The sequence below is a fragment of the Rhinopithecus bieti genome, unplaced genomic scaffold (assembly GCF_001698545.2).
Source record: "Rhinopithecus bieti isolate Rb0 unplaced genomic scaffold, ASM169854v2 scaffold_20892, whole genome shotgun sequence".
NCBI lineage: Eukaryota > Metazoa > Chordata > Mammalia > Primates > Cercopithecidae > Rhinopithecus > Rhinopithecus bieti.
Window position 1 is genome coordinate 1,259,730 of NW_016810602.1, and position 27,714 is coordinate 1,287,443.

Below are 27,714 nucleotides of genomic sequence, written 5' to 3' on the forward strand. Positions count from 1 at the left end.
GCCAGGATGGTCTTGATCTCCTGACCTCGTGATCCGCCCGTCTCGGCCTCCCAAAGTGCTGGGATTACAGGCTTGAGCCACCGCGCCCGGCAAAAAATATTTTTTTAATTAGCTGGGGGAGGGTATAATGGCTCACACCTGTAATCCCAGCACTTTGGAAGGCCCGGGTGGGAGGATCACCTGAGGCCAGGAGTTTAAGACCAGAGTGGGCAACACAGTGAGACCCTGTCTCTACAAAAAAATAAAAAATATTTAAAAATTAGCCAGGCACAGTGGTGCACACCTGCATCCTAGCTATTCAGGAGGCTGAGGCAGGAGCACTGCCTAAGTCCAGGAGTTTGAGGCCGCGGTGAGCTATGATCATGCCATTTGCATGTCAGCCTGGGCGACAGAGCAAGACCCCATCTCTTAAAAAAAAAAAAGAAATATGGAGAAAGAATATCCACCTAAACAAGTTTTTAATGCAGATAAAAGTGCCCTATTCTGGAAAACAATGCCATAAAAAACATTCACTAGTAAGGAAGAGAAAAAGCACCAGTATTTAAGGCAGGAAGGGATGGGCTAACTCTACTGTTTTGTGAAAATGCAGTGGGGTTTATGATCAGGACTGCCCTTATCTATAATGCTACAAACTCCCAAGCCTTGAAGGGAAAAGATAAACACCAGTTCCCAGTCTTTTGGTAATGCAACAAAAAGGCCTGGGCAATGAGAACCCTTTTTCTAGATTGGTTCCATTGACGCTTTGTCCCTGAAGTCAGGAAGTATCTTACCTGTACATTCTTTTATTATTGAACAATACCCCTGGCCACCCGGATCCCCATGAGTTCAACACCAAAGGTGCTGAAGTAGTCTACTTGCCCCCAAACACAATGTTCCTAATTCAGCTTCTAAATCAGGGGTTCATGAGGACCACTGGACACAGTACACTACAGAAAGTACTGTCAACTCTATGAAAGAGAATGCCAATAAAGAGACGTCATGAAAGTCTGGAAGGATTACACCACTGAAGAAGCCATCATTGTTATGGAAAAAGCCATGAAAGCCATCAAGCCTGAAATAATAAATTCCTGCTGGAGAAGACTGTGTCCAGATGTTGTGCATGACTTCACAGGATTTGTCACAGGGCCAATCAAGGAAATCATGAAAAAGACTGTGGATGTGGCAAAAAAAAAAAAAAAAAAAAAAAAAAAACTGGGTTAAAGGGTTTCAAGATACAAATCTTGGAGAAATTCAAGAAATAGACACCACACAAGAGGAATTTAAAAAGATGATTCGATGAGTGCTTCCAATCCAGTACCAGGTGATGCAGAAGGAATGCCAGAAAACAAAATGACATTAGACAGTCTGGTAGAAGATTATCTGATTGTTCAAGAATGCTTTTGACTGTTCATGACATGAACCCTTCTCTGATATGGGCACTGAAACTAAAGCAAATGGTGGAAGAAGGATTGGTACCATATGGAAATGTTTTAGAGAAATGAAAAGCAAAAAAGACAGAAGTATGACGTATTGCCATGAAGTTATACCATGTGTGCCTGCCTCTCCCGCCTCTCCTTCCCCCTTCCACCTCTACCATGCTGAGACCAACAAGAGCAATTCCTCTGCTTCCTTCTCCTCCTCAGCCTACTCAATGTGTAGACAATGAGGATAAAGACCTTCGTGATGATCCACTTCCACTTAATGAACGGTAAATATACTCTCTCTTTCTTATGATTTTTTTTTTTTTTCTGAGATGGAGTCTCACTCTGTCACCAGGCTGGAGTGCAGTGGTGCAACCTTGGCTCACTGCAACCTCCACCTTCTGGGTTCAAGCAACTCTCCTGCCTCAGCCTCCCTAGTAGCTGAGACTACAGGCACATGCAATCACGCCCAGGTAATTTTTGTATTTTTAGTAGAGACAGGGTCTCACCATGTTAGCCAGGAAGGTCTCAATCTCTTAACCTCAAGATCCGCCCACTTTGGCCTCCCAAAGTGCTGGGATTACAGGTGTGAGCCACCATGCCCAGTCTATGATTTTCTTAATAACATTTTCTTTTCTTTAGCTTACTTTAAGAACACAGTATATAATACATATAAGGTACAATGTGTTAGTTGACTATGTCATCGGTAAGGCTGGAAGTCAATAGTAAGTTTATTAAATTTTTGAGGAGTCAAAAGTTACATGTGGATTTTCAGCTTGATGGGGGTCTGTGCCCCAAACCCCGTGCTGTTCAAGGGTGAACTATATATGCTGAAAAGTGTCACTAAAATATGAAGAAACCAACTTTTCTCTAAACTTCAAAGGCACTTCCCTGAATGATTTCCAAAAGTTGGGTACCTTATTTTCCAACTGTGCATTTACACACGGAAACAGCAAATGACAGGTACTATACAAATACACATGCAGAAATGAACACATGATCCCTATTAACACATTTTAGTTATTTATCATTATTTCCTTTTAGGTACTTCTGTACTATTCTAAGTAAGCCTCTGTAGACAGTCATATAGAGGATGTGTTCTGGCCAAGCTTGGTGGCTCACATCTGTAATCCCAGCATTTTACGAAGCCAAGCGAGGAAGATCACTTGAGTCTAGGAGTTTGACACCAACCTGGGCAACAAGCAAGACCCCATCTCTAAAATAAAATAAAAAATAAAAATAAAAAAAGGATGTGTTCTTTTGTTTGTTATCTAGTCCGACACAAATTTCTCCAAAATAGACTTCTTTGGTAATTTTACTTTCATTACATCTCTATGCCATTATAACCCAAACACTAATCTTTTTTTATTATTAAGAAGAACTATTCCTAATTGCACATTACCAGGTTTCTTTAGTTCATTATTTGGTGTATCCTCAGTAGGTATACATCTTTTCAGCTTACTCAGCATTGAGAACATAATATTGTTTGTTTGTTTACTTACAAATTAAAAGTAACATATCTCTCATCCTATGTACACTTGACAACCTGAGAGGTATCAAGCAGATACTTCTAATATTTGAACCTTAAAAACAAGCGGAATTTTAGTTGATACAGGGCTGGATGTCTGTAATTATGTCAGGAAGCAATCAGGATTATCAGTAAACCTACATTTCTCATGCTGTTGAGGGGGTCAGTTTACCAAGGACAAGACAGGATCTTTTGGCCTCAAGAATCTCAGTTACAACCTGCCTAACCCCTAGAGTTTCACTAAACTTCCTAAGACAAAAGAAAACCTAAAACTTATAAAAGAAAGCAAATTGTTTACGCTGGCTTAGTTCTAATTGTAAAGAATCAACTTTCTCAAAATTACAGTCTTTTGACATTTGGCAACTGAACGAATTAAAGTTATTCAAAGAGCTCGAGACATAAAAACTAATACGACTTCTATTATATATTTTCTCCTTCAAGTGCCAGTACAATTCCATGTACTGGAGAAATTGAGTAAGTCAGATCCCAATTGATTAGGCCCTAATTATCACACACACTTTCACCTTGTGAACTCACAGTAACTGTCTTAAACCTGCTAACAGCACTCTCATGAGTGGAGAACACTGTGTCTCATTTTTAGTTTAATACGTTAGTTCTCTTCAATGAACACAATTTTTTTTTATACTAAGAGGCACATGCTTTATATTTTTTTTATAGTAAGAGGCACATAATTTATAGTAAGAAGCACATGAAGGTTAGAATTTGGTTTTGTTTTGTTTTTTGAGACGGAGTTTCACTCTTCTTATCCAGACTGGAGTGCAATGGCACGATCTCGGCTCACCGCAACCTCCACCTCCCGGGTTCAAGTGATTCTCCTGCCTCAGCCTCCCGAGTAGCTAGGATTACAGGCATATACCACCACGCCCGGCTAATTTTGTATTTTTAGTAGAGACCAGGTTTCTCCATGTTGGTCAGGCTGGTCTCCAACTCCTGACCTCAGGTGATCCACCCGCCTCAGCCTCCCAAAGTGCTGGGATTACAGGCATGAGCCACCACACCTGGCCTATAAAATCATTTTTAATAAATACTAAACGCTATGCAACTGAAGTTCTTCTAGTCTCTCGCCTACCACCTCAAAAGGAAATGAAATCATTATAATAAACCTATTATAACATAAAAACTAATGTTTTACCTGGAAATGTTCTATGAACTCTAAGAAAAAAGGATACTGTAAAGATGGTCAATTCCCTCATTTCTTACCATTGCTAGAAGAGGATGACAAACAAGGAGAAAAAAGGAGGGAAAGAAAAGAACTGAATAAATCTCCTTCATCTCCAAATAAGGCAAGCTCATCAACCAGTACGCTCCTCTCTCTCTCTATCTCCTCCTCTTCACTGACTGCCTCAAGGTCCCAGACAACACAGAATCTACAAATTATATTTGTCCACTTTACCACTAATTAAGATATTACTATCAATTGTATTATTGTATTAAACAATTATAAAAATGATTATTTAGATTAACTTATGGAATGTTGACTTAAGTCATTAAATAACATTGCAATGCTTTTATTATAGTTTTGATCGTTTGTAAATATTGTTTATACTCTAAGTAAATTTATTCTGGTTCTAAATATTATTAGAATTTGATAACTCATTTAAGGGATATTATAGAAAATCAGTCACAACATTGATAAAATTTAAAACTCATTCATTGTGCATTGAAAGTCTTTATCAAATAAGACTTAGACAGATATACAGGTTCATTTTAGTTATATGTTTAAGGTAATTAACAGGTCTCTCCCATTTTCATTTTACTTTTGTTCAAGTTTACAATCAGAAAGTTACAGCATTTACGCACTTTCAAGTTTATATCATGAAGTTTATTCATTAGAAAAACTAATTCTAACTTTTTTCATGTGCCTCATCGCTACATGATATAAACTCATTACACAGATTCTAAAGTAAACATTAGCTTAATTTTCCATTTCCATCTAAGAGTAATACCAATGTTTTATTACTTTATAATGTGAACTTTATTTATACTGACCAGTCATCAAGGCTGTAACAAAATCTTTCAAGTTCGTTTTCATATTTATTTGGTTTATGGAAAATAAACTTTAAAATCCAAGTTATAAAATACAACAAATACAGTGAGCATTTCAGTAGTGATCTTTAAAAGTTTTTCTTTTATTCCAGTGCTTCGATGAACAAGTTATACTACAGAATGACTACAGAAAAAAAGGCAGAATAGCAAAGGCAAAATTTGAACCACATTAGCACTACCCTTATATTTGGTATAATTTGTGAATTAAAAGAAGATTTATAAATTCAAAACATATTTCTCCTTCACATTGTCATTTTCTGACCAAAAAAAAGACTACCACAAAGAGATATTTTTTTTAAGCAGATGGGTATGAAAATTTAAAATGAAATTTGCCCTATAACTCTGCTTTCAGTAAGAGTACAAAAGTAACCCTTATATTGACAAATATGGCATAATTCATAGGTCCTGTTTGCTCTTCCTCCATTAAAAGGAAAATGTGTAGTATCATATAAAGTTTATATGGGGTTTATGTTCAGAATATTGTAGATATTAAGAAAAACCTTTGCCTGGTGGGTGGTAAGGTTAATTTTATTGGTTTGATTTCCCATTATTCCAAATGGAAGACTGTTGGATGATGGTGGGTAGCTGGGGAAAGGAAATAATGACAGGAGATTAGAATGAGAAGAGAAAGTTGGGATTTGAAACTAATCAATTTTTTAAAAATCTTATGACCAAGCATGGTAGCTCACGCCTGTGGGAGGCCAAGGTGGGATGATCACTTGAGGCCAGTTCGAGACCAGCCTGGACAACATGGCAAGACCCTGTCTCTTTTAAACTTAAAAAAAAAAAAAATCTTTTTGATAAAATAAAGGAGCCGGGTACAGTGACTCACACCTGTAATCCCAGCATTTTGGGAGGCCAAGGTGTGAGGATTACTTGACCCCAGGAGTTAAAGACAAACCTGGGTAACATACCAAGGTCTTATCTCTACAAATAATAAAAAATAATTAGCCAGGCATGGTGGCATGCACCCATAGTCCCAGCTACTCCAGGGGCTAAGGTGGGAGAATGGCTTGAACCAGCGAGGTCAAGGTTGCAGTGAGCCGTGATCACACCAACGCACTCTAGCCTGGGCAACATAGTGAGACAAACCCCCACCCCAATCTCAAAAAAAAAAAAAAAAAAAAATTAAAGAAAATAAAATCTTAAATCTACATATCCCTATATAATATTCTTCTGTTGGGGATTTTTTTAAAGGTTCTTTAAAAATCAGTTGTAAATATCTTTTACTTTTAAATATGTTTAATTGTTTCACTATAACAAGCTACAATGTAAAAACAATTCAAACTCCAAGAAAGAAACTCTATACTATATGGTAGTGAAATATAAGCCAGAGAATCAATAAGAGGATGCTACACTACTGTTGAAGACCAGAAGTTGATATCTCCTTTGAAAAGGATCAACAGAAGCAGTATCGATGCAGCGTACAGAAACTATAATAAAGCTGGATGTGGTAGCACATGCCTATAGTCCCAGCTACTCAAGAGGCTGAGGCAGGAGAACTGCTTGAGCCCAGGAGTTCACAGTCAACCTGGACAAAATAGCAAGATCCCATCTCTTTGGGGGAAAAAAAAAAGGTAGCATAACAGTAATACTTTTAGTTTCAGAGTTGTTTAAAATCTTAGTTTTATGTTTAGTAAAGTAACTACTCAAGTTTTTTTAAGGTATTTACTCTCATGATTGTAAAAACTTCTCTTTTACATTTATCAATGTGCTATAATATGAAATGATGTATCCACCATTTAACTAAATCAAGAGATTTATTAAATGCAGATTATCATAAATCAAAAATAACCATTAATGAAATGGAAGAGTCTACTTACTTTATCAGCCTTAAGATTCTATTTACATAATGAAGAGCTATTGATAACAAACAGCCCAAATGCTATCTGCAAAAAAACTAATATTCCAATGATTTTAATATACATATAATTATCAGTTTCTATGCTTGGATTTAAAGAATACGTGAATGGTCAGAAGTAAATTAACATACCTAATATATTACAGTTTAGAAATCTAAATGAAATGACACAGGCCACAAAACAACTGCTTCATATTCAAAGGCACACATTCAATTTGGTAGATCAGCTGTACTCACTGCATTATATTGCAGGAGATAAGGGTTAAGCGACCTGGGGATACTGTTCTCCAGATATCTAAAAGGTCCATTTTTTTTATTGGAGTTATCTCTACTTAAAAAAAAAAAGGAATTATATCTACTTTTGATAAATACCTAGCTTACCACACAATTAGTACCTTCGCCCACATAAGATTCTACTTAAAGCTTTGTTTTTGAAATTTTAGGATTATAGCTATTATAAAAACAAAATTTAAGAACACACAACATGCACAATGGGTCAAGAATACATGCCTTCTCTTCTGATGAACAGCATAAGAAGGTTAAGAAAATACCATAACATACTCTAAGTTTGGGGATACATTTTAGAGATTTTTAAGTGAGAAATCCAATAAATCTTTCAGCACTCAGCTTTCCATTATTACGGCTCATGAAAATATTTTTTTAACTAATTTGTAATACACAATATATTCACTCCACAAATAACTATGTACATATATATGCCCACATTAATGTCTTACTCTTTTAATTAAAAATGTATGTTCCTCTTGGTCATAAAAATCTGGTTTTAGGTGTTTTAAAAGTTCAAACAGCTATTAAGCTATACTTTGCTTTGGCACTAGCTCCCCCTCCAGACCAATGTACTAATATAACTGCATTTTAAAAAATAATAATAAGTAACAAGTTTTTCCAATTCACTAGCAAATTTTAAGATTCACCACTTTTAAGGACACTTCAATTTCGTCAAAATAACTGGTAAGAATTTGCAACAAAACAATGCAGGATGTAATCAGAATTACTGTTGTTGTTTTTTCTCAGTTCTATACATCTTAAACAGAACTGATTTGTAGGAAAACAACTTCAGGTGACTTTCTAGTTAAATTCAAAAATATCCTCAAAATATAACGTATATAATGCCATATTTTATGGAAATTATTTTGAATCACTATCCTATTAAACATACTCTTCAAGTTAATTCACAACTTGACCAAAGATACATTTTTGCATCTGTTTCTGCAATCCATGCAAGTTTCATTCCAGCTGTTCAGCTCTTCAATTCAAACAGAATTCTCAATTTATAAAGCAGCAAAAAGACAATCCATGTCTTGGAACTACCTTTGTATGTTCCTTATAGCCTATTCATCTCTAACTCCCGGCATTTTTTACACAATGAACCTGTAAAATCACAATTACAAATGCTTGAATTCCCACCTTCTCACTACTACTGTAGTATTTATATTTATAAATCAAGTAATTAAGATTTTCTATACACATAGCAGATTTCCCAAGGACAGCAATGTACAGGGCCTTATTATTTGGCATAGGGTTTTAAGATGTTTTTACAGCTATTTTAAAGAGCAGAGACTACAACTCCATTATTTCTTATATATCTGATATACTGTAGTGGTTAAATAGTAATTTCTCTCCTAAAATACTTTATATATGATGTACCTATTTAAAGAATTAGCCATAAAACATGGAATGTAAATTTAATCAAGAAAATAAATATTCACCTAACCGCAGGAATAGCAAGAAAAAAAAACTATAATGAAACCTGCCAACAGTTTTCATAGAGGCAAGTCAGTTAAGTCAGTTACTTCTGATGCGTTTAACTCTAAACTGACACAAAAGTTGTGTTGAATTTGTTCCGCAAAACCTTGAAATTTGGGGTTATCTACTGGAGAATTTGGCTTTTCTGGGTCCACCTTCCTGCGTGGGTTTAAATAAACTGTAAATAATTCAAACACAGGAAGGAAAAAACCACCACCTCTCCGTGCCTTTAACCAAGGCCTCAATCTATATTATACTGCAAAACGCTAAAATAAAAGCTCATCAGGGACAAACCCTAAGCATGACACTGCCACTTAACTTAAGAAATACACTGCGTCTCTGAAGATTGCAATCCCCACTGTGAAGAAAGAACAGGTGCTGCACCCTACAACCCACTCAATCCTGCAGGACAAACCTCCGAAAACGGATAAATATGGACTCATTTAACCTTCCCAAATAAGTTTAGACACTCAAAAGCCGCCAGCTCGTCATTTGCACATCAAAAGGGAGTACAGCTGCACTCAAGCCTTTAACTGCCCAGCACGGTCCCTCGCGGATCTTTGTGCGGGTCCACTCCCTGCTTTCTAACCCAAGCAGCACTCAGAGAGAGCCCATAACGCACAGGCATCTTCCTCCCCACAGACCGCGACTCCAGAGACCGAGCTGCTGGCGAAGGTAAGATAGGTGTGGAGGGGAGACGACGAACACATCCCACCCCCGCCCCCATCCCTTCTCCTCCTCTAGGTTTTGGCCCCTGCCCTAGGCAAGGATGCGCGACGCCGAGGGCAGCGGCGCCGCAGCTCCGCGTCCCGGCTGGAGAGGCAGGCGCCCCTCACCCTCTGCCCGCGCCCCCGGGGCTGCGCCAAGGCATCCGCCAGAGCGTCCCGGGGGCTCCCTCCCCACTTTTCCGAGAGCCGCTGGTTAACCGGCAGCAGTTGCAGCAACAGGCCCGGGAGTCGCCTGGGGAAACGAGCAGGGACAGCCGCGGAGCCTCCTCAGATCCCGCGCGCAGCCCAGCCCAAGACCCCGAGGCGCGCGGGGCCCGGCTCCCAAAACGCCCCCTTACCCGAGGCGGGAGCAGAGGCGGTCTTCGCCGTTCCCCGTCGCAGCTGCCAAAGCCACAGCCCTCAGCTGCAGCTGCCCCACGCTGGGGGAGTGGGAAGGGTGGCTGGGTGGAGGATGCTACTCCCGACTGAACGGAGAGGAAGAAACGGAAACAGGAACCGCCGCCGCCGCTTAACGGAGCCTTCGGCGCCACTGACTGAGGCAGAGCGCGAGGCGGCGCGAGCCGGGCAGTTGCTGACAGCGCGAGACCGAGAGCGAGCCGGGTCCAGGGCGCGCGACCCCAAGTAGTGCCGGCCCCATTCCGCGGGGAGAAAAAGGGACGAGTCTGCTGGGGCCGGGAGGAGGGGGCGGGATGGGGACGGGGGCTGGAGCAGAGGGAACCAGCTCCTCCGGTCGGCCGGAGATAACGCGCGCACGCGCCGGAGCGGCTCTGACAACGAGCGCAGGCGGGGAAGCCTCGGCCAGCGCCGGCGCGCGCGCGCGAATGGGGGCGCGCGCCCCTCGGCGTTCCTGGCTTCTGGGAGAGGGCGCGCATGCGCCGGCCGCTGCCACCTACGGCGACCCTAGCATGTGCCAGGGCTTCTCCCCGCCCCCTTCCTCGCTGCACCCGTGGAGAGCGTAGCAGCAGCATCCACCGCCTAGCAGAGCCGCGGGCCACAGCGGGACGGCACAGTTCCAGCAGGGCAGCGGCTGCGCACGCGGACGCCGGCTCGCACACAGGCGTAGGCGGCCCTCTACCGCCTGAAGGCCAGAGGCTGAGCGGGGCGCGAGCGGATCCCGGATCCAGGGAGGAGAGCCGCCTCCTGAGAATGCCGTGCTCCCTACAGCGCTGGGAACGGACCGGCCCGTGCTAGCTCAGTCGGCTGCCCTAGGGGGCAACCGCACTAGAGGTTTTGAAGCTGGCTCCTTGCTACTTTTAGAGGTGGGCGCTGCTGCTGCTCAGCCCCTGCAGCCCGCGTTTGGCCGCTTGGCTGCAGCTTCCAGCGCGATCCTGCAATGGCATCGCTCCCCCAGGAGACTCAGCGAGGCCCTACTTTATCTTGTGAGAGCTGTTTCCACATTCACTCTAAGAGAAAGACCCCCCCCCACGAGGGCCTGAGTTCGATGCCCGGCCTCTCCCGACCCGCGGCTGCGACAGCCCCTCTGAGGCGGAAGTTTATTCAGTACGGGAAAGAGAACAGCACGGGGAGAGGGGAGAGGCTTTGCCCTAGGATGCGTCCTACCCGCTCGGACTCGGAAAATTCCCGGCGCCCGCGATGCAGAGCAGTGGGCCGAAGGGCTGCCTCAGAGCAGCCCAGACCCGCCAGCTGAGCGGGAGGACCTGAGCGCGCCGCCCCAGCACACAAAGTAGTCGCGGGCCGAGGGGTGCCGCCGAGGCCAATCAGAGCCGCGCGCCGCGTGAGTGGAGTGCGAGCCGGCCAATCAGAGGGCCGGAAGATGAGCTTCCCGTTCCAAACTCTTCCCTGTAGCCTTGGGACCCAGATCCCAAGCCTGGGGCGCTTTACGGTGGGAAAGCGAAATGGTGCCCTGAAGACAAGAATCATTTCTCAAGGCTTGGGCATTTTAAAGTACATACCGGGGACACTTATCCCAAAACAAGTAGTGGCGGCCTTTTAGATGTTAAATATTAAAAGATCATAGAAAAGAGATTTAGGAGGCAGTGGCCTGTCAAGATTGCAATCTGCCTAATAGTCATAAATTCACATATTTATTGAGACCGTCTTATGTACCAGGAACTCTTATCACAGATACACAAATAAGGTACTGCTCATTCAGAACAAGAAAATCCCTTGTCCTCAAGCAGCTCAGGTTCTGAGAGAGGTTTTGCTAGACCTTGTGACTCGTATTTATTGTCAGCTCCTTAAACAAAAAGCACTCTATGAAGTGCTGTACTTTACAGTCGTTTTTAGGATTTTTATCTCCCTGTGAGACAAGAAAATTGAAAGGAGAGTGACTTATCCAAGATCACACAAAAGATGTTCTAGCTCAGTTTGGGTGTCATCATTCAATAAAATTATTCAATAACAATTTATAAATGCATGGATGCTCTCTCCCATGAGAGGTCTGTAGTGAGTGTACAAGCAGGACAAAATTCTGGTATAAAAGTGACACACTTTGGTTGTTGGAAATGAACACAAATGTTAGGCTTATGTGGGATTAAAAGTAAAAATCTTATCAGTCATACTCTAGATAATTTTTAGAAGTCAGAGGTGGGGCGGATATTTACATTTTAGTTTAAACACAGCATTTTAAAATATTTTAACAAGCAAGCGTAACTTTTTTTTTTTCTAAGATAGAAGCAGCAGGAAGGATCACTTAATCCCAAGAGTTCCAGGCTGCAGTGCCACATCATGCCTGTCAGTAGCCACTGCATCCAGCCTGGGCAACATAGCAAGACCCTTATCTCTAAAATTAAAAATAAAATTTAAAAAAAGAAAAGAACTATTTATAGTTGGTTAATAATCATGATAGTTTACACTGTATAATACTTTGAGATATACAAGTTCAAAGCTTTACATTTGCCTCAAAATTCCATTTTGTTTGGCCTTCTGTTTTACTTCCAAAATCCTAGGAATTAAAGCACTTATTTTCCCTACCTCCTTCCAATTGGAAAAAAAAAAAAAAAAACTAGGAATGTTTTGCCCAGGATTTGGTGCATTTGTATAGAGCAGTATAGTGTATGTTAAAATGACAAATAACTTTGGCCTGGGCGCGGTGGCTTACGCCTGTAATCCCCAGCACTTTGGGAGGCTAAGGCGGGTGGATCACCAGAGGTCAGGAGTTCAAGACCAGCCTGGCCAACATGGCAAGACCTCGTCTCTACTAAAAATACAAAAATTAGCTGGGTGTGATGGCGGGTGCCTGTAATCACAGCTACTCAGGAGGCTGAGGCAGGAGAATCGCTTGAACCAGGGAGGCGGAGGTTGCGGTGAGCCAAGATCGCACCATTGCACTCCAGCCTGGGCAAGAGCGAAACTCTGCCTCAAAAAAATAAATAAATAAATAACAAATAACTTTGGTATCTCTTGAATACACTCAGAAACTAATTCTTCAGTGATTTTGAAGTCTGCTTTGTTGAATCAGTATGCTTCTCCACCTGTGACGGAACATTATTATCAAAACCCTTTCCAAGGCAGGCTCAGGATTTAGCTGCCATCCCAAAACTGGAGGTCTCTGTCAAGCAACTGATATGAGAACAAGTCTTTACACATTAAGTTCCAAGCCAATCATGAATTTCCAGGAAATTCACTTATAAAAGGGATGATTACCCTGCCTCTTCTCAGTGTGGACAACAGTCCCAGCTTTTTAAAAATGCATTTATTTTACTCTCTCCAGAGAAGAAAATTTCTAGAACTCAGTCTTTCTCTTGCCAGGTTAAATTCTGAGAGAGAAGGAATCCCCCAAAAGGTTCTAACCATCACTGGCCATCAGAAAGTATCTGTGTCAAAAGCGTTTTTCCACAAGCCGCAGGTCCCCTCCCCCCACCCCGTTGCTGGGCTCTCTTATTCTCCTCCCCCAACTGCTTGCCTCTGCTGCTCATCACTCCCAGTTTGTATTAGATTAAGTAAGCATAGGTACTCCACCTCTTACTCCACCCCTCCCTCACCAAACTAGGTTTTGGACCCATCTTTGCTTATCCCAAAAGTTAAAGACAAGTTCTGTTCAACAAAAGATTAGACAGAATAATCTTTATGATCTGTTATACTGAGAACTAACAGGGCCTTGTCAGTGCATTGTTTTCTTTTACATAGCCTCAGTCAAATTCTTACCCATCAGCTAGAGCTATGGGGACTTGGGTGTGGGGCAAGAAGGAGTCAACCCTTAGACAATGGAAAAGATCAAAATGAAAGTTAAAGTGAGCACATGAGTGGCCATTTTATTGAGAGATTAGCTAGATCAAAGTTAATGAAATTGAATGCTATCACATTTCCTAAGTTGTGAACATTCATGTAGAAACTGGTTTGAAATTTACTACCATTTTATTATGACTGTAATAAAAATAATAGCCAAAGTGTAATAGTGCTGAGCACCAGGCCCCATGCAAAACTCTTTACCTCTACCTTTAATTCTCAAATCAAACCTTTGAGGTGGATCCTATTATTATGATGGGGAGATCTGTGGAGTTCCAGCAAGGGGTTGAGGCACTCAGAAGGCTTAGCATAAGCTACTTACCAAATAGTTTAGAAATTTTTCTATCTCTACCAATGTGTACCAACTGACTGTCAGGCATGGAAGCATTCTGAATAATTGTTAATTGTTCTCGTTGTTTTATAATTGTTGCTCTAGCTACGCTTCACTTATAGGATCTGATTTTCTAGGAAGTCATCCAAAGGTCAGCATTGTTATTGCCAAGAGCAAGAAGGGGTGACCTTGAGATAATCATTTTACACATCTGGGCCTCAGTTTTCTCATTTGTAAAATAAAAGAGTTGGACTAGGTGTTTTAGTTGTTCATCAGTTCTAAAACTACAAATCTAGCCAACTTGACACACCATTGACAATAACTACAAAAATGAAATATGGGGGGGAAGTCTATATTTTCTTTTTTATTTTTTAGAGACAAAGTCGCAGAATGTTGCCAAAGCTGGTCTTGAACTCCTGGCCTCAAGCTGTATTCTCACCTCAGCCTCCTGAGTAGCTAAGAATCTGTATTTTCAAATTCAATGTGTTTTCAGTCACTTTTGAGCCAGCTCCTTAAACAAACTTTATACCTACTCATTAAAAAGCCAGAGCAAATCTTTCCCATTAGAAGAGTAAATGAAGTAATTGATTTAAAGACTGATGAAACTAGCCAGACTATGCCTCCCTATGACTTGCCTCCATGGCTAAAATTTCTGTCTTCTTCGTTGGGATAAAGCAGCATATAGTTCACACTATTGATTTCTTATTCAACATTCACTCCTGTCCTTCCTTATTAATAAGGCTCTTTATTTTTGTTTTCATCTGCCAATTTTTTATGTAACCACCCAAACTCCAACTACAGAAGGGCAACTCAATTAGCCAGTAAATGGATTCCCTAATATGGTAGGAGATTTATTATGCTTACTCTCTCCTTCCAGACATACAAAAAGATTACATTTTTCCACACCCACCCTAGATACCCTCCTCCCCTTGCAGTTGGGCTGGACCATGTGACTGACTAGCTATAGCTACCAGTCTGTAGTGAGTTGTGGGTAGAAGTGGTATGTGTCAATTCCAGGTAGAACAGTTCATTGCCAGCATAAGTCCTTACAATGTTTACTCTTCCCTAGACTCAAGACCAGTATTATCTTGAGAGTATTGGTAAAGCCTCTCTCGGCTTAAGTTCCAAAAAATAAAGGACAAGGTAGAGCAGCCTGCCTCCCATTTTCATCTGGTTTTAATAAGAAATACACCTTTGTAGGTTAAGCCACTGAGATTTGGGGGAATTTTTCACTGCAGTATGACCTAGCATCTAGGTTATGCTAGAATTAGAATAGTCCTAGACTATTGTAATTAATACACTTGAAAACCATTAGGACCAGGACAAAGTGGCCCAATCAGACCAAAGGAAAGGATTTTCAGTCTATACCTGGGGGAAGGAGTTCTCTCTTTCCTGCCAGATATGAGCAAGTCAACCTGTAACCCAGATTGCCATTGGCAGCAATCTTGCAAGAGGAATTAACCTGAAAATGAAGTCAACCTACTGGGGATGGCAGACAGATAGAAAACCCTTGAAGATATGGTTGAGCTGTGGTCATACCACTCCTGAAAACTGCTCTTTCCTGGACTATTAATACTACAAAATAATAATTCTGTTTGTTTGTTTCCACCATAACACTGTAAGCAAAAACTCTATCTTGTATATCTTTAATTTCATCTCAGTTCCTAACACAGATTCAAGAAGCACTAAAAAATATTGGATATAGCCAGGAATGATGGCTCATACCTGTTACCTCAACACTTTGGGAAGTCAAGGTGGGAGGATCACTTGAGGCCAGGAGTTCAAGACCAGCCTGGACAACCATAGCAAGACCCCTGTCTTTATTTTTTATAGTATATTGGATACATTAAAAAAATTTTATGTAATAGATCATACTCTTGCCTTCAGAAATAAAGTATTATCTGCATTAACAAGGAGAAAGAATAATTTGATTCAACCCAACCTTTTTACAGATGAAAAGATTAAAACCTTGTAAGACACTACAAGGTTTATCAAGTTCATATGCTTTGGTATGGCAAAATTGAAGTAGGGAAATAGCTAATAATTTCTTCATCAAAATTGACCATAGTTTCCAACTTAGGATAGAGAAGTATTGAGCCAGTATATTACCCTCAGACTTACTAGCTATTTTGTAACCACATCACACCAACCTGGTTCAACTTCTATGTTAACAAAGTTGTGAGTTGCTTTTCAGTTACCATGGGCCTCCAGTTTGAAGGTCACCTAACTTGAACATGCCCAGATGAACCGAGTCTGCAATCACAACAGGAACCTAAGTGCTCTGACTGAGGAGTGGGGAATGAATTAAGAAGGGGACACCACATGGCAGGATCCAAGATCTAATCATTATCATCACCCCATGGCAGGATCCAATCAAATCATACCTCCCAGCATCACCCCATTGCAAGATCCAATCAGATCACATCTCATTACTTTATGCTTATAAAACCTGGCCCAGGCCAGGCACTGTGGCTCACCCCTGTAATCCCAGCACTTTGGGAGGCCAATGGGGCAGATCACTTGATGCCAGGAGCTCGAGACCAGCCTGACCAACATAGTGAAACCCCGTCTCTACTAAAAAATAGAAAAATTAGCTGGGTGTGGTGGTGGGCACCTGTAATCTCAGCTATTTAGGAGGCTCAGGCAGGAGAATCATTTGAACCCAGGAGGCGGAGGTTGCACTGAGCCGAGATTATGTCACTGCACTCCAGCCTGGGCAATAGAGCAAGACTCCATCTCAAAAAAAAAGAAAGAAAGAAAAGAAAATGTAATCCCAGCACTTTGGGAGGCCAAGGCAGGTGGATCACGAGGTCAGGAGATCGAGACCATCCTGGCTAACACGGTGAAACTCCGTCTCTACTAAAAATACAAAAAAATTAGCTGGGCGTGGTGGCGGACGCCTGTAGTCCCAGCTACTCAGGAGGCTGAGGCAGGAGAATGGCGTGAACCTGGAGGCGGAGCTTGCAGTGAGCCGAGATTGCACCACTGCACTCCAGCCTGGGTGACAGAGAGGAAAGAAGAAAGAAAGAAAGAGAGGAAGAAAGAGAGAGAGAGAGGAAAAGAAAAGAAAAGAAAGGAAAAAGAAGCCCTGCACAGGGAGACAGAGTTGAGCATATCCTCCTGTCTCCTTGCGGTTGACTTGCAATAAAGCTTTTATTTTCTCAAAAGCCATGGTATTGGCCTCTAGGCACATTAAACAGTGCTCAGTAACAATCTGACCTTGGGCAAGTTACTTAACCTCTCTGAGCCTTGGTTTTTCCATCTATAAGAAGGGATGATGACCCCTAGCTCATGGGGTTGGATAGAATAAATGACTCAACACACAAAAGCACTTAGTACAATTTTGACATATAGTATATGTTGTATACATTACAGCCCTATTAAATGATGTTTATTCACAGCTAAACCATTTTTATGTATTAGGATAGACATGGTTCTCATTTACCATTCATTTAATTTAGACCACTGACCTGTGTTTTTTCATCTCGTATAATTGTATCATATACCTATATTAGTGTCTGGCCAGTACTCACCTTTCATATAGGAACTACTGCTCTCATGCCCACAGTTTTATCATGATGGCAGCAAGAAGAGCTGTGTTACTGCTGTCCATTGCCCACACCTAATTGGTCAAGAGGTGGACACCTGACCCAAGATGGGCCAATGAACACATTCCTCCAGGATGTTTAGACATGAGAAGAGAATTATCTCAAGCCTCCCTAGATATAAAATCTGAGAGAAGTCATTAGTCATTTGCCAAGTGCAGAAACTCATTCTGCATTAGAGAATAAAGTCAATGGACATAGGAAGCAGAGAAGACAGAAGTATCCTTATTATAGTGTTCTCAGTTCCAGGTTTTCCTGACCAGTAGTTGAATTTCTGCCTTTTCTTCTGCTTAGGCTCCTCTCTTTCTAGGCTTTCCCTGTATCCTTCCAATATTGTTTCCATCTTGCCTAAGCTATTTCCAGGTGGGTTTATTGTAGATGCAATTAATGGAATAATATGCTCTATTATCATAAAGTGAAAAAATAAGAGGAAAAATTCTTAGATATATTGCCTTTCTTTCGTTAATGACCTGAATGATACCGCTAAGAATATGACCGTCAAATTTATGAAAGTGAATCAACAAATTTTTTTTTCTTTTTTTTTGAGACTGAGTCTCGCTCTGTCGCCCAGGCTGGAGTGCAATGGCCGGATCTCAGCTCACTGCAAGCTCCGCCCCCCGGGTTTACACCATTCTCCTGCCTCAGCCTCCCCAGTAGCTGGGACTACAGGCGCCCGCCACCTCGCCCAGCTAGTTTTTTTGTATTTTTTAGTAGAGACGGGGTTTCACCGTATTAGCCAGGATGGTCTCGATCTCCTGACCTCGTGATCCGCCCGTCTCGGCCTCCCAAAGTGCTGGGATTACAGGAATCAACAAATTTTTATAAGATACTAACTATATGTAAGCTCCCAGTAGAAGACACTTCAGATTACCTTCCTATATCTTTTCTCTCATTTTTCCATAATAACAAATCCCCACTTCTGGATGGTCCTATTGGAACTCAACTAAAATCTCACTTTTCCTAGTCTCCCCTGCAGTGGATGTGGCCACATGAGTAAATTCTGCCTATTGAGATCTAAGCAGAAATACTGTGCAGTGCTTATATTTTTTAAAATATACCATTAAAATGAAGGAGATATACCCTTCTTATCGCTTCTCTCCATCCTATTACCTGAGGCATGATGATGTGATGACTGGAGCCCTTTCAGCCATCTTGGACCATGAGGAGGATAGCTGTACCCTGGAAATAACGTAATAGTGACTGGGAGGGAGCTGAGTCCTTCACAACTTTGTCAAGCCTCCACACCAATCCTGGATTGCTCATTTCCAAAATGATTTTATGTGAAAAATAAATAAGCTGCTGTTTTATTTAAGCCACTATTATCTAGGTTTTACTGTTATATGCCACTAATTCTGATACTGTTGATACAATATCATTGCAATTTAATAAATTATATTGAGTTAGGCTGGATCAGTAAGGCTGTATAAAAAGAAGCAAGGCTGGATTTGGGCGCAATGACTCACACCTGTAATCCCAGCACTTTGGGAGGCCGAGGCCGGTGGATCACGAGGTCAGGAGATCGAGACTGTCTTGGCCAGCATGGTGAAGCCCCGACTCTACTAAAATACAAAAAATTAGCCAGGCATGGTGGCACGTGCCTGTAATCCCAGTTACTTGGGAGGCTGAGGCAGGGAAATCACTTGAACCTGGGAGGCAGATGTTGCAGTGAGCTGAGACTGCGCCACTGCACTCCAGCCTGGCAACAGAGCAAGACTGTCTCAAAAAAAAAAAAAAAGGAAATAAATAAACAAGGCCGGGCGCGGTGGCTTACACCTTTAATCCCAGCATTTTGGGAGGCCAAGGTGGGTGGATCACAAGGTCAGGAGTTCGAGACCAGCCTAGCCAAGATGGCAAAACCCCATCTCTACTAAAAATACAAAAAAAATTAGCTGGGTGCAATAGCAGGCACCTGTAATCTCAGCTACTCGGGAGGCTGAGACAGGAGGATCGCTTGAACCCAGGAGGCAGAGGTTGCAGTGAGCCGAGATCACACCACTGCACTCCAGCCTGGGTGACAGAGTGAGACTCTGTCCCAAAGAAAAACAAACAAATCTGGCCCAGTGCAATGGATCACGCCTGTAATCCTTGCACTTTGGGAGGCCGAGGCGGGTGGATCATCTGAGGTCACGATTTCAAGACCAGCCTGACCAACATGGTGAAACCCCGTCTCTACTGAAAATACAAAAAATTAGCCGGGCGTGGTGGTGGGCTACTGTAATCTCAGCTATTTAGGAGGCTCAGGCAGGAGAATCATTTCAACCCAGGAGGTGGCTACTCAAGAGGTTGAGGCAAAAGAATCACTTGAACCCAGGAGGTGGAGGTTGCACTGAGCCGAGATCATGCCATTGCAGCCTGGGCAACAAGAGCAAAATTCCATCTCAAAAAAAAAAAAAAAAAAAAAAAAAGAAACAAATCTAAAAGGATCTTGAAAGAACTGTTACAGAAACAAGTACATATTATTATACTTTAAAATTAAAACTCCAAAATAGAGATACAGTCTGGGGAAAGATGGGTAGGAGCAAGGTCAGAGAGAAAATTACAGCCAAAAAAAAAAAAATTAACCACTATCAGTATGATATAAATACTTGCTCCAGCAAGAATAAGCCTTGCTAAAGTCACTAAAGTTCCAATGTTCAGCTTTTCAGAGGCAAAAATTCTACCTTATATGTTAACCCAAGGGTAAATTAGATTCTGATGGGAAAACGCTAATGCTAACCAAACTGACAAAAGTCTGAAACACCAGAAGGCCCTCTTGAGAGCAGAGATCCTGCCTATCTGTCTTGATCACCACCATGTAGCATATTTATTGAATGAGTTAATTAATTTTCATTGCAATATAACTGCCAACAGGATTGAGAAACATAACCTCTGGTTAGTCAGGATCTTCTAGTTTCCATGGGAACAAGGCCATATAAAATCATGGTTCAGAATGTAGATTCTAACTATATTTGAATCCTTGCTCGCCACTTGATAGCTGTGAGACCTTGGGAAACTTTAAAACTCTCTCTGTCTCATTTTTTCATATCTGTAACGTAGGAATAATAATATTATCTACATCATAGTGTTGTTGTTAGTATAAAATAAGTTATTACATATAACGGTCCTAAGAACAGAGCCTGACACTGAATAAGTACACCATAAATATTAGCCATTTATAGCTCTACAAAAATCCTAAACTAAATCAAGCCTTTGCAGACCCTATAATTATCTGATCTAAATCCAAAGTCAAGATAACATGAAAACAGAATCTAAGGAAGCAGAAGAAAGAAGTGATTGACAAGATTTCCTACACCAAAGTCTGAATGTCATTTCAGTCAAGATTTCCTAGACCAAAGTCTGAATGTCATTTCAGTTCTGCAGTACATGCTATAACACAACTGTTGGTATTTAAAGCAGGGAGTAAATGTTCTAAAAACAACTCCCTATAAATTGTGCAGGTGTGATTTACAAGTAGACTTATAAACCTACATAGATAGAGGTCAAGTGGGGTTAATTTGTATTTATTTCAAGACTGATCATTTAGTTTAAAATACACTCCAGACGGGCACAGTGGCTCACACCTAAAATCCCAGCACTTTGGGAGGCTGAGGCAGGAGATTGCTTGAGCCCAAGAGTTCGAGACCAGCCTAGGCAACATGGCAAGAGCCCCTTCTCTACAAATTTTCTTTTTTTTTTTTGAGACGGAGTCTCGCTCTGTCGCCCAGGCTGGAGTGCAGTGGCGCGATCTAGGCTCACTGCAAGCTCCGCCTCCCGGGTTCACACCATTCTCCTGCCTCAGCTTCCCAAGTACTTGGGACTACAGGCGCCCGCCACCATGCCCAGCTAATTTTTTGTATTTTTAGTAGAGACGGGGTTTCACCGTGTTAGCCAGGATGGTCTCCATCTCTTGACCTCGTGATCCACCCGCCTTGGCCTCCCAAAGTGCAGGGATTACAGGTGTGAGCCACTGCGCCCGGTCCAGATTTTGTGGTTTTTTAATTAGCTGGGCATGATGGTGCGTGCCTGTGGTCCTAGCTACTTTGGAGGCTGAGATGGGAGGATAACTTGAACCTGAGATTAAGGCTGCAGAGAGCTATGTTCATGCACAGCACTCCAGCCTGGGCGACAGAACAAGATCCATTCTCAAAAAAAAAAAAAAAAAAATCACACTCCATCTTTTGAGCTCCTACACTCACATATCAAATGGCTGAGCAGACTGTGCAACTTACTTGAGCTCTTTAAAGTGCAAGGACCCAGGAATCACTGTTTACTTCAAAGAAAGATGGGCTTGTTTGAAAACACAAGAACTGAGACTTACCCCAGAGCTGAAACACTGTCGGATACTGAGGCACCTAGAGAGCTGCCCCTCCATGTCTCTCATGTTTCTGCATTCCCCGTGGCATTCCTTTTCCTGCTCTTCTCTCAGCACCAACTCACTTCCATTCTTTTTTTTTTTTTAGCCAGGGTCTCACTCTGTCACCCAGGTTGGAGTGCCGTGGCACAATCTTGGCTCACTGCAACCTGTCTCCTGAGTTCAAGCGATTCTCGTGCCTCAACCTCCCCAGTAGCTGTGATTACAGGTGTACACCACCACAATTTTTTTTGTATTTTTAGCAGACATGAGGTTTCACCATATTGGCCAGGCTGGTCTCGAACTCCTGGCCTCAAGTGATCTGCCCACCTTGGCCTTCCAAAGTGTTGGGATTACAGGTGTGAGCCACCGTGCCCAGCCTTTTCATTCTTTATTCTACCTTTTGGTTGCTGCTTCCTTATAATTTTGGATCCCTTATAATTTCATCTCCCTTACAGCATAGATACTATCTTAACTTGTAAATTCTCAGTTTCCTATTACACATTCTCCAGAGAAGGAAGTCTTATTGGGCCTGCATATCTCTTTCTACCAAACCATGTCATAGGTCTTCTGGCCTTGAATCAGGTGTTACTTGTGGTCCAAACTACTTCAAGGTGGTGGTGGCTACCCCTTCAGCAAGGGCTAACACAGGAACTGGCTGACATCTTTGGTACCCTGCTATACTCCTTTCCCTTGCTTTCTCCTTCAATTTTCTGCAATTCTCCTAATCTCTCCAATATTCACACATAGATCTTACCATTCTCTCCTTCTATTCTCAGTACTTAGCAATTCAGTTCAGTGTCAGTCCTCACATTGGTTTTTGCAAATTCCCCAGTGTGTTGTTTCCAATAATTGTTGGATTTGGTTCTGTTTATGAAGTCAAGTGGGCTTTTGGAGCTTGTCTTTACACCATGTAGCTTCTCACCAACTGACTCAGCCTTCCTTACATTGGTCTGGTAAAAGGTGGGCTCAGAGGCCGGGCATGGTGGCTCACACCTGTAATCCCAACACTTTGAGAGGCCAAGGCAGGCGGATCACCTGAGGTCAGGAGTCGGAGACCAGCCTGACCAACATGGAGAAACCCTGTCTCTACTAAAAAATACAAAATTAGCCAGGCATGGTGGTGCATGCCTGTAATCCCAGCTATTTGGGAGGCTGAGGCGGGAGAAGTGCTTCAACCCGGAAGGCGGAGGTTGTGGTGAGACGAGATCACGCTACTGCACTCCAGCCTGGGCAGCAGGAGTGAAACTCTGTCTCGAAGAAAAAAAAAAAAAAAGGTGGGCTCAGGAGAAGTTATGAGTTATATAAGCGCAACCCTCATGGCTTTTTTAAAAAATAGCAAAAAGGTGAAAGCTGTATGATAATGGTACAATACTGTCTTCTTATAAGAAAGACAGCCCTTTTTTTTGAGACAGGGTCTCCCACTGTTGCCCAGGCTGGAGTACAGTGGCATGATCCTGGCTCACTGCAGCCTCAACCTCCCAGGCTCAAGCAATCCTCTCACCTGAGCCTTCCAAGTGGCTGGAACCACAGGTGCACACCACCAAGCTTGGCTAATTTTTTAATTTTTTGTAGAGACAGGGTCTCTCTATGTTGCCCAGGCTAGTCTTGAACTCCTAGGCTCAAGCGATCCTCCTTCCCAAACTTCCCAAAGTGCTGGGATTATAGGTGTGAGACACCACACCCAGTCTTGAGACAGCCATTTGGAAAGCTAATCTCCAGAGTAGGTTTATCAAAAGCTAATGCTATCATATGTTAAAGCAAAAAGTTTATATAGATAATGGCAACAGAAGTCATATAGCCCTGAATCAAGAGGGAAGACTAACAGGGAATTAACAGGGAAATATAGAGGGATATATGGATATTTGATGGGCACTAATGTCTCTGCCACATGTGGTACATGACATACACAACCATATGTGGCATGGCTCTGGATAACGACTTAAACAAGAAATAACGAGAATAATGGAATGGATAGCAGAAGACAAATTTCAAAAATTTTGAAGAATTTGATGATTGGGTAAAAAACTGACATAATGAGATTTGGAGCATAGTTATTTGATACCATTGATATAGTTTATGGTTGATTGGATGCCACATGCAGGGTATGAAAACAAAAGAAAAAGAAAAATAGTTTATGCTTGTGCATAACTGTATTTAGAATTCAGGTCTTCCACTCCTAAACCCTATGTTCTATTCACTCTTTCAGGCTCCATATTTCATGTACAAAATAGCAAAATATAGTTTTAAAAATTCTGGAATCAGATGGATTGACCATGATATCCCCAGTGTCTAGAACAGTGCTTGGCCTGTGGGAAATGTTCAATGAACAGTTATTGAATAAGTGGATGAGTGAATGAATGAATACAGAAAGTAGATTTTATTACAACAGACTAAATAAAAGAAGTTTTGTCTTTACATGTTATTAGATCTTGCAAATGGTTTCCAATGAAGTTTTAATATAAGCTTTTAAAATAGCTGTTTTTAAAATATCATAGGAAACCTTATACATGTTTATGTCCCCATTCCTAAATAATAGAAGAAATCTAATTAACTTTTTCCTTCCTTGGTCTTATTTTAAAGATGAAGAATATTCTTACCCTAATAAAATAATCCATGTAGTCCTTTCACCTTTAATATTCTACGTGCCTCTAAGACAAAACTATGCATGATTAAGTTTCCTCTGCAACTTACAAAGAATGCATTTGCCAGCTCCTCCCATGTAACTATGCCTGTGATGACCATATTTTTTTCTTTTTTCTTTTTTCTTTTTTCTTTTTTTTTTTTTTTTTGAGATGGAGTCTCGCTCTGTCGCCCGGGCTGGAGTGCAGTGGCCCGATCTCAGCTCACTGCAAGCTCCGCCTCCCGGGTTTATGCCATTCTCCTGCCTCAGCCTGCCGAATAGCTGGGACTACAGGCGCCCGCCACCTCGCCTGGCTAGCTTTTTGTATTTTTTAGTAGAGACGGGGTTTCACCGTGTTAGCCAGGATGGTCTCGATCTCCTGACCTCGTGATCCACCCGTCTCGGCCTCCCAAAGTGCTGGGATTACAGGCTTGAGCCACCGCGCCCGGCTGACCATATTTTTTTCACCAAATGGCAAGTGATCCAACAACTAAGTCTAATATTAAAAATCTGGATTTTCCTGAACGTCTAAGACCTATGAACATTCATGGCCTTGGATTTCAAGTGTCCTGGGCTGTTTGTCAGGGCTGATGTTCACCAATATAGCAAAATTCTCATTGGTCAGTGGTCTGTTTTGATTGTCTGAGCCTATGCAATAGTATTCAAAAAATATCTTTATTTTTTTTTTGAGATGGAGTCTCGCTTTATCGCCCTGGCTGGAGTGCAGTGGTGCAATCTCAGCTCACTGCAATCTCCTGGGTTCAAGCGATTCCCCTGCCTCAGCCTCCTGAGTAGCTGGGACTATAGGCACACACCACCACACCCAGCTAATTTTTTTGTGTTTTTAGTAAAGATAGGGTTTTGCCATGTTGGCCAGAATAGTCTTGATCTCTTGACCTTGTGATCCACCCACCTCGGCCTCCCAAAGTGCTGGGATTACAGGTGTGAGCCACTGCATCTGGCCCAAAAATTGTCTTTATCCTCCATGAGCTTAACTTAGTCACAGAGAGGCTAACTGAAGTTATGATAAACAGGTTTGAACTCAAATAGTTTTGATTTTGTGGTGGGGAAATTTTTATCCTTCCTTGACTGTCTCCCAATCACAACTTACCACTTTGCTCACCAAAAGAACTGGGATAAATTCTACATTCATCACAGTAAATCTAGAACTCTAGTGTCACATGCAGATGAAACCAGAACATTTTTACACATAGATGCCAACTTGGGTGTTTTCTTGTTTGTTTGTTTGTTGTTGTTGTTGTTGTTTTTGAGACGGAGTGTCTCGCTCTGTCGCCCAGGCTGGAGTGCAGTGGCCGGATCTCAGCTCACTGCAAGCTCCGCCTCCCGGGTTTATGCCATTCTCCTGCCTCAGCCTCCCAAGTAGCTGGGACTACAGGCGCCCGCCAACTCGCCCGGCTAGTTTTTTGTATTTTTTAGTAGAGACGGGGTTTCACCGTGTTAGCTAGGTTGGTCTCGATCTCCTGACCTCGCGATCCACCCGTCTCGGCCTCCCAAAGTGCTGGGATTACAGGCTTGAGCCACCGCGCGCGGCCTGTTGTTGTTGTTTTTTGAGACGGAGTCTGCTCTGTCACCCAGGCTGGAGTACAGTGGTGCGATCTCAGCTCACTGCAATCTCCTGGGTTCAAGTGATTCCCCTGCCTCAGCCTCCCGAGTAGCTGGGACTATAGGCACGCACCACCACACCCAGCTAATTTTTTTGTGTTTTTAGTAAAGATGGGGTTTCGCCATGTTGGCCAGAATGGTCTTGATCTCTTGACCTTGTGATCCACCCGCCTCGGCCTCCCAAAGTGCTGGGATTACAGGCATGGGCCACCACGCCTGGCCCTAAAAAAATTTTTTTTTAATAACCAGAGTGTTGGCAGTGTCTTGGTCTTCTAATAAATAAATACATAAAATTAACAGGGTGTGGTGACACACACCACTTGGGAGGCTGAGACAGGAGGCTCACCTAACCCCAGAGGTCAAGGCTGCAGTGAGCTGATTGTGCCACTATACTCCAGCCTGGACGACAGAAGGAGACCCTGTCTCAAAATAAATAAATAAACAAATATAAAATAAATAAATAAATAAATAAAATGTCTGGAGGTCCTTCTGTATTTGTGACTCAATTTTCCATATGTACAGTTCTAGAAAAACTAAATTGCTAGACATGGATGCTCATTAAATCTCTACAGTGATTTGTATGAGAGAAAGCATATTACACTTTTATTATAGTCAAAATGAAAATTGAATAAACAGCAGCAAGTCCTTACTTAAGTCATCAATAGGCTTTTGGGAACTGCAACTTTAAGCAAAATGCCATATAAGGAAACCAATTATACCACAGGCTAATTGACATAAACAAGAGTTAAGTTCCTATGGCATATTTGTGGTCATGAAAAATCACCAAACTTCTAAATAAAGACCAAAACACTTCTAATATTTATCATTGAAATAAATGTGACCTATACATACATTTAAGAAAGATTAATAAAAACAAGGAAGATAATTATTTACCCATTTATTCCAGTTCAGGATCACAGGTGTCCTAGCAGCTCAGGGGTCAAGGTAGGACCCAGCCCTGAACAGTATGCTGTCCCATCACAGGACGCACACACACACACACACACATACACACACACACTCAGACTGGAACAGTGTAGACATGACAACCCACCTAATATGCACATCTTTGGGATGTAAGTGGAAACCAGAGTGCCCAGAGAAAACCCACACAGACATGGGGATAACATACAAACTCTGCAGACAGTGGCCCCTGGTTGTGTTGGAAATTGTTTTCTCTCATCATCATTACAATGAAATGACATTGAACCACATGACATTATTCAAGGATCTGCTGTACACCAGATTTCCCCTAATATTCCTATAATCCTCTCGAATTACTAGAATCATCCTCTAGTGCTTTCTAGCCATAGAACATTACAAGTTACTGTGCTCCTTTATATTTCCAAGCCACCATGGTAGTCAGGTTCACGCCACACTCTAGCCAGTGAAATGTGGGCAGAAGTGATGTGAGTCACTTCCAAGCCTGCTCTTAAGTGCCCCTTCAAGAACTTTCAGCTCTTTCTTCCTCTGCTGGTGGTGATCTTGGAGGCTACATATTCCAATCATCCTACTATAAGATAGAGGTAACCTACATCCTTAAGTATCCCCTAGGAGGAGAACAACCCTATAGGCATTGGACTGTGACATGAGCAATAAATAAATCTTAGCCAGGCCTGGTGGCATGGGCCTGTAGTACCAGCTGCTCAGGAGGCTGAGGTGG

At 42.0% G+C, this 27,714-nt stretch overlaps 2 protein-coding genes across 5 annotated transcripts in view; one reads left to right on the plus strand and one right to left on the minus strand.

Moving 5' to 3' along the window:
• FUT8 (fucosyltransferase 8) overlaps window positions 1–12,301 on the minus strand; it is a 354,455-nt gene extending 342,154 nt beyond the window's left edge. For 3 of the 4 annotated variants that reach the window (XM_017892453.1, XM_017892454.1, XM_017892446.1), the window contains exon 1: window positions 10,912–12,301. The gene's annotated coding sequence lies outside the window, so the exon portion shown is untranslated. Of the gene's footprint in view, window positions 1–9,689; window positions 10,175–10,911 lie in introns of those variants that run through there. The other variant, XM_017892444.1, reaches the window with a different exon arrangement.
• LOC108542404 (uncharacterized) lies at window positions 10,041–10,899 on the plus strand. The gene is given in 3 exon segments (XM_017892399.1): window positions 10,041–10,306; window positions 10,436–10,766; window positions 10,768–10,899. Coding segments are annotated over 3 exon segments (729 nt in total).
• Window positions 12,302–27,714: the final 15,413 nt, after the last annotated feature.